At 36.8% G+C, this 12,216-nt stretch overlaps 1 protein-coding gene across 1 annotated transcript in view; it reads left to right on the top strand.

Annotated features, from left to right (window-relative positions):
• HSD17B4 (hydroxysteroid 17-beta dehydrogenase 4) overlaps window positions 1-12,216 on the top strand; it is a gene marked incomplete at its 5' end in the record, with an annotated part of 118,523 nt that overhangs the window by 87,568 nt on the left and 18,739 nt on the right. Inside the window, 5 exon segments of the mRNA XM_072416048.1 lie at window positions 332-401; window positions 2,122-2,228; window positions 4,307-4,393; window positions 6,478-6,567; window positions 9,422-9,560. Coding sequence (XP_072272149.1) covers window positions 332-401; window positions 2,122-2,228; window positions 4,307-4,393; window positions 6,478-6,567; window positions 9,422-9,560 — 493 coding nt within the window.

Genomic DNA, 12,216 nt, shown 5'->3' with positions numbered 1-12,216 from the left:
GAGTAAAAAAAAAATATCAACGAGAGACCTACATACATGTTTTTGCTTTTTTTACAAACACTTTAAAGTTCTTAATAATGAACGGAGACTTTTGTGCAGCTCTTTCCATGGGTGTTATTCTGGTTTGTAATGTTGATTAACCTATAGCAAGATCAGATGCCTCCTACAATTGAGTTTATGATAGGTGCTTAACATTTTGTTAATGAAGATGAATGAATGGTGTTTAATTAATGTTTGTATGACAACTATGGTCAAGTAGAGGCTAAGATGCTGTTGTGATTTAACCAGGCCTAACAAGTGAAGATTGATTTTCTGCTTCCTTCTTCCACAGGCTGCTCTGTACCGTCTCAGTGGAGATTGGAATCCCTTGCACATTGATCCTAGCTTTGCCGCTCTGGGAGGTAAGTCAATATCACTGTTTCCATTGACAGAAATTAGCATACTCCACTTTACATACTTTTCATTGCTGTAAAATGTGCGCCAAATCGACATGTTTGCTAGCATTTATATTTTAACTAATACCAGATTTTAAAAAAGTCCAGCTTTTTTCGATTTGGGCTGGTAAGTAAAACACAAAAAGCCCATCTTAAAGTAAATTCTAATGTGTTTTTAGTATTTAGTTTTTTTTTTTTTTGTTTTGTTTTCTGCATAATAGTCCCTATGGAAGTATTTAGAATCCCTTCAAATTTGTACTACTATTCAGTACTATACTACTATCCAGTGTGCTATAACAGATTTCCACTCATATTCAGTTTTCAACAGCAATACAGAAATTAAAAAAATATATATTTAGAGTAATAAAAAATCTATTTTTAAATAGAGAAAGCCAAGTACCTGTCTGCTTTTTATTGCTCTAAGTATGTATCTCTTGCAAATTTACTCTCACTGCCTATGGTGAAATTATTGCCATGATAACAACTAAGAGAAGGTGACCTCTAAAATGGAGCCCTGGATAGCAATAAAAACCCGACAGGTTTCCTATTCCTCCTACACCCTACCAAAAAAAAAAAAATGATCTGGAGATCCAATTTAACATAAGTGCATCCATATCTATCATATACTACAACATGTTTTGGCTGCCTGTCTTTGTATCCTTTTTCTGAATTTCCCTGTACAGCAGTGCTCACAAATGCAGAACACTCTATGCTAGTTAAGCTACGTACACACTTCCAATTATTATCGTTGGTAGACGAACGATCCTGCACGATATCTGCGAACGATCGTATAGCACCGATCCTGTACATACATATAACGACACGATCGTTCGCAGATATTGTACACACGATAGATGCAATCGTTTGAACGATACAGGAAGTGACGTGCACCACAGGAAGTGAGCGAACGTTCGTTCACCGCGCACGCTCAGACCATGGACGATCAATGAATGACCGTACACACGATAGATGGTCAACGATCGTCGTCCGATCCGCCGGTCCGGTCGTTCATTTCCAACGACTATCCTCGTTCGTCGGCGTCGTTGGTTACTTTTTTTACGAACAATTTTTGCCCAATCGATCGTTCGTCGTTCGTTCGTCGTTCATTTCCAACGATAAAAATTGGAAGTGTGTACGCAGCTTTAGGGCTGTGTTGCCTTGCAGTTAGTCTGTAAACATGTTTTGACCACATAGATTTATGTCTTTGACCAAGCTTACCTTTTTCAGTGTATTTTTTTATATATACTGTGTAATTTGACTAGAGATGAATTCTAAATACAACATGCTTTATGATTTAATTTAAATTGTAATTAAATGAAACCTTCTTATCTCCTAAATACTACAATTTATTGTTGGTGGACAAGGCAGGCCTGCTTTTCCTTTTGTTGCTAAATAGCAGCCAGAATATGATTGCTTGGCATTTATAAGAAAGCCAAACTGCTACTACTTATTAGCACAATTTATGACCGACCGCAGAAATGTTTTTTCTTAATTTAAACCCAAATCTCCATATCCTATGTTCTTGGAATAATTGTAAAAACTATTAAAGTATGGGTCAATAAACATGGCTAATAGACTCGAACAAAATGCCCTTTTTAGATCACATTGATTTCTTTGTATGCTCATGAACCTATGATAGGAAGTAGCAGATATTACATTTTTGCTCCTGTGTGTTTTTTTTCATTAGGATTTAAAAGACCCATCTTGCATGGTTTGTGCACTTTTGGATTTTCCGCTCGGCATGTTTTGAAGCAATTTGCAAATAACGATGTCACCAAATTCAAAGCAATAAAGGTTAGTCGCTTTTTGTCATGCAATTGGTGGGCTTTCGGTAAAATCATAACAAGAAATATCCTACATGTAATATGACATGCTTTTTATGTGGTACTCCAAGCATCTTAATGTGAATACTTTGCACTGTCTAAAATATTTTGAACACTAAATCACACGCTGTCATTTAACCCTCCCCTACTTGGACATGCAACACTTAACCTAACCCTTAAAACGACACCAGAATGTTTAACTTGGTACCCGTGAACACTGAATTGTTAACTTGTGCTTTAGTACTTATCAGCCCATGGAACTAATTTAACTAATTCTCTTTACTCATGCAGGGAAATGTGATGAAATCTCTTACTGGCCCACTCCCTGATCCACCTATAGCAAGCATTGTGCCAATTGGGTGACTGTGTTATGGCCTGGTCATTGGGTGTTCTGGCCACGTGCTGCCTTATTTTAGCATGAAAGTGCCAGATATTTACAGCATTTGGCAAGGGACTCTATTAATTTCTTTCAATAGTAAAAGTTACAGATTTTTACAGATGACTTTCTGTTTTAAACCAAATCTCTAAAACCTCCTAAACACTTTTTTCCCCACTCAAAGCAGACCTATTAAAAAAAAAAAAAACACCTTTACAGCTGGAAAGCATTCTATCTGTTTGCAATCCCAGTCTAGTTGGTCCAGTCTACGTTCGGGTGTGGACACTGGGTGCTGCCATCTTTTTCCTCTTCTTCCTCTGTCACCTGATCTCACACTGTGCTGGAGCGAGATCGGATGACGAGCTTTCCGGAAAATGTAAAAAAGTGCTGATCTAAATTTTTTTAAGTTCACTATAGTGGGTTTCGATGCAGGTATGTTAAACAGGCATGTTTTACTGCATAATACTACACAAAGTGTGGACACCTATATTGAATATCTAACCCCAACCCACTATTTTGCTTCACTATTTAACTTCAACTGTTATCAGATGCGAATAATGCTCTACAAGTAAGCAGCCCTGGAAACCCCCGTGACAAAAGTGAAATATTACCTTTTCAGAAATTGAAAAAGAAAATGGGGCAGGTGCATGGAGACAAAAGGAAAGTACTACTACTACCTCTCAAAATGTCATGAATGGGCAGATTTTTGCCCTCTACATTGAAATAGAGTTAAGTGGGCAGTGCTTCACCACTCTGGGTCTTTAACATGTTTATGAACCTTTTTTTTAATGGTTTATTATTTGAATTGAACACCGCCTGTGATAATTGGGTCCTGTCTGGTCCCCAGGATGTGATGGGGAATGCCTCAGGCCAAGTGTGAATGGTATTTGTAGCCGTGAGTTGTTTGAAGGTAAAGAGATGATCAAGAGCTGTCTATATAAAATATGGATCTTCACTATACAAAACCTCTATTGCCATGTACAGTGTGCAATTCATATAACATTAAGTTGTCAAGTAGTAGTAAAACTTTTGGGATGATTTGTCAAAAGAATGTAATGGAACTAATCTAATGGGTAGTTTTCTGAGAATGGAAAAGTGAAAAGTCCAGTTTGCTCATTCGAGTTATAGATACTTAGGACCTAGTTATACTTGTGTGTTGTTTTTTCTGGTACGTGAGATATACATTGAAGGACACCTGTAATGGACTGATATATGCAGCAATGCATGATCACAATGTGAGTAGGTGCATCTTGCAGTACAGTACACGTTTTGCAAAGTATGGGTGTGAATAGGGCCTTTTCAGTGCATTGGTTAAAGTTGCATTTTTTATTTGCACAACTTGACTTAGTCATTATGTATTCTACAGCCCTTTTCCCTGGCCAATAAAGAGGTTACATTTTGACATATGCCATTTTCAATCTGCTTATCCTAATGGGGATGATGAGACAGCAAGCTGTGCCACAGAGCCCAAACCATATGCTTGACTATGGACAAAATTATCCTGGGGAATTCTAAAGGGTTCCCAGGCCAACTTGAAGTGTATTCTGTATCTGCTTTGTATCCTTCTTTTTAGATATGTGTACAATGTGGGTTTTAATGAAAAGATTAGTTTATTAAAACATCTTGCTATTTTTATAATGCAGTTCAATATTCTGACCTTTTTACTGTTTAAGGTTCGCTTTGCTAAGCCAGTCATCCCTGGGCAAACTTTGCTAACTGAAATGTGGAAAGAAGGCAACAGAATTTACCTTCAAACCAAGGTCAGTCATGAGAGTTTAAATTGGTGATGATCACAGATTTTATGTTTGATTGTGAATCTTTATCTGTGTTGTGTAACATTTCATGTGTTCAGTTCTGTTTTTATGTTCTTTCAATAACATTTAGTTTTATCCAGTTCACTTCTGACAAATGAGACCCTATGGTTCCAGGCAGCAATATTAAGAAATTCTATATCACAAAGGAAAAGAGCTGAAGACATTTATTGTTATCGTCTGCAGCAAAGAGACAAAAATATCTATCATTTATTCACTAGTGTTGCTATTGTATTGAATCCAGGACAATAGAGCTGCTTGATTTGTATAATGGTAGAGAAGAACATAGCTATAGATTCCGTAGACTAATATAAATACACGTCATCTACGCTTTAGTGCGTACTAAGCATTTGGCAGAAATCTTGTCTCTTTCATCTTTTGAGCCTTAAAGAGGAACTGAACTCTGAAAGGCATACCAAGGGACAAATATATTGCCTAAAATTTCCCTGCAGGTTACCATAAAAACCTGGTTCTTTATGGAGATGGCCATATCAGTAGAAGCAGGGCTTTTCTTTCTTGTGTAAGAGCCTCCAGTAATGAGAACCCAGTAGTGACAACATTACATTTCACTTTCAAATCTCTTGAAACTGGCAGTCAGAGGCAGCAGTGTCTACAATTCATATAGGAGATACACAGCTATGAGGCTGTAGAAACAGGGAGGTATTGGCACCTTCACATGCTGCTATTTATTTTTTAGGAGGAATTCTAGTCGAAGGGCTTTTTAAGGTTCTGTTTTTTTAATGTAGTACAAATATTTACAGTTGTGTTCAGAATATTGGTGTGTTTAAAATGTGATTGAAGATCAAAATCCTTATAATAGCTTTTATTTCTTTACACTCAAATACATTGGAAATACTGCACATTCAATTCCAAATGAAAAAAAGAAAGAAAAAATTGCCAAATTTATAATATTCCTTTACAGAAAGTGAAGAAAAAAGAATATTGTGTCACTAGTTATTAATTCACAAGTTGGAATTAAAAGTTATTGTTTTATAGTGCAAACACTACTATACCCCATTCTCTCTTTGTCTTTTTCGCCTATCAGAATGATCACATTTACATAATTTTTTTGAGTTAATGGTTCATTATTTGCAGCACTTTTGTTTTCATTAAACTGCCAGTGCACCTCAGCACACAACAAAAGTGTATCTGACTCTTTTGAGAATGTAACACAGCTATTCCAAATTAATAGCACCACAATGCACCAATACATTTACAGTGGCACTGTACATTGCATTATCACACATGAGGGGGGTCAGGCCTGCACAGATTGGCAGGAGTATGTTGCATCGTTGATCCCTGTAATCCAAAGATAGAAAATGAGGTTGGCTCAAGGTACCTGCTGAAGCTTCTAATAGTTCTTGTGTAGGGTGAGGATAAAAATCAGCTTTAATGCTCACATTGCTAAAAAAAAAGGGGGGGGGGGGGGGGGGGGTACTAAACTGTTTATTCATTGTATCAGAACCTGAGCATTATAATAGCTACTTGCAAGTGTATAGGTAAACATAATAACTAGCCATATTTTGTGTGGAGTAGTGCAATATTCTGATTTTATTTTCAAAAGCATTTTTATCATACATCCTTTATATAACCATCATAGCCTATGATAAGTCCAAACAAGCACAGGTGTAGATGATATTGTGAAATGCTGTGAAAAAGTATGAGTTCAAAGTTTTTTTATTTTCTTTCCTTTTAACATTTTATCTGTCTGTTAGGGTTGTCTTCTTTTCAAGCACAAACCAGAGAAAATTACACTAAACAGTGCAATTTATATAGACACAGCCAAATTTAGAGAACAAATCATTAAAGATGTTTGAAAGACATCTGACCTTTTATACCACTGAGCGATGTCAATGTGATCCAGCAAGGGATCAGCCTTATTGATCTTCATGTGGACTGGATGACACGTGTCATGAAATGTCAAGGAAGATGACTGCAACCAAGATAAAGTGACTTGAAATGTTCTTTTTCTTACTTGAGAATCCATGAGGAACGCTAGCTGGAAAAGTTACTAAGCTGTTCCTTCTTTTCAGGTCAAGGAGACTGGTGAAATTGCTATCGCGGGTGCCTATGTGGACCTTATATCAACTGTTAGTAATGTGCCATCTAAAGATGTGGTTCAGGTAAGGACAATCAGTTGAAGTCAGTAACTCTTAAATGTGTTTGAATTTAGTAGAGTTTTAAAATCAGATGAAGCTGCGGATTGTAAAGGATTTTGGGCCAGTCCTAAGCAGCACGGTTTGCACTAACGCTGCACACTTATGAAATAGAATACACTGTTTGATATTCTAAAAAAATTGCTCAAAAATATCTGTGACCTATTAATAAAAATTTACTTACCTTTGCTGGTAAATGGAATAAATACACAAATGGAAACAGTTCATGGTTGCTTGGAAAGTTACAGAAGGAAGGTTTGATATGAAGCTTTCACAGTGCCTCCAGAATGTGCAGTTTTATTAGATGTAAGGAAAGTTTGGCATAGTAGTGTACTCAGTTGGGTTCCCAACTAGGCTTGTAGGTGACCAGAAACTGCTCACATATGGCTGCCCAAGAGTTTGTGTACAGATTTGGAAACAAGTACCATTCTCTCATGCTAGTTATGAAAAATAGCTTAAACTGTGGAATCAGCAGTTTTTTTTACTTTCTGTCGGCCTTTTTTTTTTTTAAATGAATACATTAATTGCAGCCGAACACTGCTTTATAAGATCCACATAAAATTGTCTGTGTACAACCTCTACACATAGTAGTATTTTAAGGTTACCTGTACTGTTTTTTTTCCTTTTTTAATATCTACCAAGGACATGTACATTGATTCATTCTTCCTAGTGGCTGGATGTATATGTGTTACGGATGGTGTGATACAGCATATTCAGCAGCAGGACCATAGTTGCTCTGTAATCTCTTTATAAATCTGTTTTAGCTTCATAGTTCAGAAGTCATGGTCTTTCTTTTTATTTTCCTCTCTGTAAAATGAGCACTGTATGATAAAACAAATATCAGTGCAGCTCCCACTTATCCCACCCTACATTCTCTTTTGTGAGATCACTTCTGCGTTATTTTCTTCCCAGTAGCAGTATGCAATAAAGATGAAAAGAAGTGGTTAAAAGTCAACTTATACCATTCATAATTACGCTGGTGTGATTTTCACCATATTTTAAAACCAAACTTTATTTATTTAGTTATTTCTTGTAATCTTGGAATAGGTCCCCCCACTCACTGCGAAATTTAAACTAAATTCATTTTTTTTGGGGGGGGGAATGCTTTGAGTATTACTTACCTTACATCTAGCTTCAATTGTTGCTGATGACTCTCCATTAGCTTTGCTAGACCAGTCTCATACAGGTATAGCAGAAGTATTGGTATACTCCCAGTCTGATAGCTGGTATCACCCCGTTCAGAGAAATTATATTGTACTTTAAGATGATGCTGAGGCCCAATCTACTTTTCCAAGCAGTGGGAGAGAGCCTTGGCATTTTGTAGAGAAGGATAAGGTAAGTTCTGCTTCCTTAGACAGCAATGAATTAATCTGGAGTTTAGCTTCAAGCATACTTGGATGTCTAATACTAGGGAGCATGTACTGTTTATTAATCAAGGAAAATTTGCAACATGTTGTAGTTGTTTCAGATGGACTGAAACAGATCTTTTACATCTTATCTTTTATGAGTCATCTACAAATGTATAACCAGCCTAACTGAACTGAACAGTGTCCTGCTAACAGTGGTTAAGATCACAGATGAATACCTGATTGTTTCAGCCCCCAAAACCACAAGGTAGACATTAATGCAGGCATAAAAGTGCAATTAGATTCTATCTTGCCATATTGATTTGGTATTATGTTTACAGGGGAAAAGCAGAGCATCGATACTTTTGTCATTGGTGTTACATTACTCTGTGTAACACAATTTGTTTAAAAAGAAAAATAGACATGTCTGTTAAAAGTCCTCATCGATTCCTCTTCTGTCTTCTTGTTATCCTGATTTGCTTTTTAACACAGCGCTGCAAGATGCATGACTAACAATTCAATAAAGCTCTGCTGTAATTGTGTCATCATCAACACAATGAAATGGAGGGCTAATCTGGCCTTTTAAGGGCAAAGTAGATGCTGTTGTTATGTCCTAAGTTCCAATGATCTGTTTAATTGTTGCAAACTAATAGCGGCCATATCTCGTCTATGCTGTTTTAAAACCAGCTTGCATCTACAGATCTGATATAAAGCAGTTAGGTTCCAAGGTCATTCAGTGAGAAAGGTCAATGTTCTTTTCTATTATACTGTAATACGGAGTGGCGAATGTGTAACAAACATTTTTACCAGGGCATAGAAAAAATATTGTACTGTAGAACAATAGAGCAAATTTATGGCAGACTTGGAGCCATATTTGTAAAGTACTTATTGTGACTTATAAATATGCCTTCGAGGGTGAAAAGAGCCTGCAGTTAATAAAACTTCCTGGCAGAAGTCACATGTATAAAAACTAACAATAGCCTTATGGGAGATGACTTTTTGGAGACTAAATAGCACTTACATAGGCTTGAATCAAGATTTTAAATACTGCATTATACTAAGCTGCACCAAAGCAGGTATACTACAATAGTAACATGCATAATATTCTGACCGCTATCTTTTGAGACCTTTTGAGTTAAGACCATTTTATATATATATATATATATATATATATATATATATCTACATGTCATTATGCCTTCTTTTGTGCCTTAATACTGGTTATCCATTGTATTCTCCAGTTTTAACCAAAACATACAAATAGAGATTTGTTTTTTTAAGCCAAATAAACAACTGTTGTGACTTGCAGTATATTGATAATTTTTGACTAAGATAGTCCACAGTATGGTGCTAGATACTAAATTTTAATAAGTGCATCCTGCATCACTATCTGAATTTTAGTTTTGTATATTTGACCTGCCATAGCAAATGAATTGCTCATATGGCTTGTTAAACTTTTGATTTTTACTTTGCAGGGTACAGAACTGCAGAGTGAACTCGTTTTTGAAGAAATTAGCCGCCGCATTAAAGATGTTGGGAATGAATTGGTTAAAAAAGTCAATGCTGTCTTCCATTGGGAAATCACCAAAGATGGGAATACAGCTGCACAGTGGAGTGAGTATCAACTGGACTTATCACAATCATGTTTGTAACCATATGTACCAATAATATTTAAACAGTGCATGTTTGTCGGATGCTAGAGTTTGCATTTGAATTCAGTTAAAAAAAAAAAAAAAAAGCAGTGACATGACACTAGGCTTTTGGCTGATGGTTTCCTTCGGATTCTATAATAGTGAGATCTGCCTGCATGTTTCTCTCCCTTACAGTGTTGTCATTAAGGACTTTTAGGGCATTTGAGTGAAGTTTGAAAGGGGCAGTGTAAGTTTAATTTTTAGTTGTGGAAGTCATTGTATTTTTTTATGTTCATATATAACCTAATCGAATCGATATACCTAATTTTCTAGCAAGTTTGGTGAACCTCAACAATTTGCTGTACCATTTAGAGTGGCTCTAGATGTCTCCTTGGCAAACATGAATGCTGTCACTTGTGCATCTCATGAAACGGGCTGAAGCAGCACACACATAATGTCTTTCTTTTCACTTCATGCTGAGTAGAAGGGAATGACCAGAATGCATTGATAATAGATAACAATAATGAACACTCCTAAAATCAGAGGCATTTAGAATTTACAAGTTGGGTTGCCTCTTGGCTGGTAAGTCATTGGGCAGTCTAGTATTTCCGCCTCGCTGTGAAGAGCTTGTAAAAAAGAGAAGAAGAAAACCCCTGACAGGTATATGTTTGATTAGCCTACAAAAGGGGCTCTTTAATTTGGAGTGATGTCCCACTTCGGTTTATGCATATGATACAACTTTCTTTTGATTCCTAATGATACCTATGTATGACAGTGAGTAATCCATCATCTGAGTCACAGTACCCAGCTCTGACACCCTCTCAGCTCCTACCTATGTCAGCATCTCTTCCCAGGTCCCGCCTAATTTAAAAGAACCAGCCTGAGGTTTCTGACTAGGCAAGGCTCAGATCTTGTTATCTGCAGGTTGTCAAAGGAACACCCCCTCACTATCTCTGCCATCAGATATATGGATTCTGTGCTAGGCTCTGCACTGCATCGTGATCTTTAAAATGCAGTTTGTGAGAGCCTAACTTTGTACTTTCAGGATCAGTGTTTTAGGACACCCAACCCTTTATCTAACTCTTAGAATACTTTTTTGATCCAATTTTACTTTTTTTTCCAAATTTTCTTACCTTTAGTTATGTTTTTACTCTCAAAATCATATTTACATAGTTAGGTTGAAAAAGACATACGTCCATCATCAATTTCAACCAGAAGGGGATATAAACATATCCCAGATAAAACCCCTGTAGACATAGTTGATCCACAAAAAGAAAAAAAACCTTGGTTCAAGTTGCTCCAACAGGGGGAAAAAAAATTCTTCCTTAACCCGTGAGGCAATAGGATGTTCCTTGGATCAACAGTCTGTTGTCTTTACTTTAAAAACTTTAATACCCAGTGATATTTTGTGCTTCTAGAATAGCATCCAGCTTTTTTTGTTTAAACCAATCTATAGAACTTGTTGAAACTACTTCCTGATGGATCCTATTCCACATTTTCACAGACTTATTCCATTCTCCAGATGCAAAGAGTGTCCTCTACCTGGTTATGGTGATAATTTGCCAAAGACAAAATACCTAAAAAGGTCAGGAGAACTATTCACCTGTCTTTAGAGTGTTTCTCTCACAACTGTGGGATATTACTTGTGGGGTGGCCCCCATGACCAATAAATCTTGGACCAAAGATAAAAATAAAGCTGAACCACAATCGGCATTTAAAAATCACTTTTGTGTGGCTCCTTCCACCTGGATATTATAGGTTAAATGCAGAATTTGTTGAGTAGATTGTAAATACTTGCTTTATACCTCACTTCTCTTACAGCTGGCATTCCCCTCTACTTCTGGTATAGTGTGTCCTCGATGCAGCACCGTTTGTATTGCATTGTATGTGACAGTTTGGTTGGGGGACAGCTGAAAATCTGGTATAGAACGGCCTTCTAGGGCTAGTCATTCACTGAAGAGAAAGCCTGTTGGAGTGAAGAATACCGTAATCTGCCTACCTAAAAGAGCATTTAACCCTTACTAGCAATGGGGAACCACACCATACATAATTTTAATAATCACATTTTTTCTATGTGTTGTCAATCACAACCCTTTTAAGTCACACCCACCATGGCCATTTTTTTAAGAAAGGAGGCATCCCTACTTCCAACTGGCTACCTTTCATAAAAACATTTTATCGGTTTGGGAACAGAATGAAGGGAACCATTTGTACCTTTCATAAATGTTCTCAGTAATGCAGAGTCCCTTTGTCTGTCTTACTTTTCAGCCACTTGATACATTTTCTTCATGACAACAGAAATGTTGTTGTTTTGAATCTACTAATCTTGATAGTTTTAGGCTGCTGTACTGAAGCTTTTCCCCAGGCTCTCTTTTGGATTTAAAAAACACATCTAAAATATAAAATCTCTCAGGCTTTCTCTTTGAAAATGTTTATCATTATCCTTTGGGCCTAGCTGCTAGGCCTTTTCCATTATTAAATCCGTTGCTCAGCTGTGTTTCCATGTCTTTTAATCTATGACTTGTCATCTCCCCCTTGCTCTGTGTAGATGTTTGAGACTCAACTCCTGACAGCACAAGAAACCATACAGACCCTTCAGATCATTGCCGTCATGCCTGATGACTCCAACGATGGCATAC

The sequence above is a fragment of the Pyxicephalus adspersus genome, chromosome 6 (assembly GCF_032062135.1).
Source record: "Pyxicephalus adspersus chromosome 6, UCB_Pads_2.0, whole genome shotgun sequence".
Taxonomy (NCBI): Eukaryota; Metazoa; Chordata; class Amphibia; order Anura; family Pyxicephalidae; genus Pyxicephalus; species Pyxicephalus adspersus.
The sequence above is the reverse complement of the archived record's forward strand: the minus strand, read 5'-3'. Positions and strand labels throughout refer to the sequence as shown.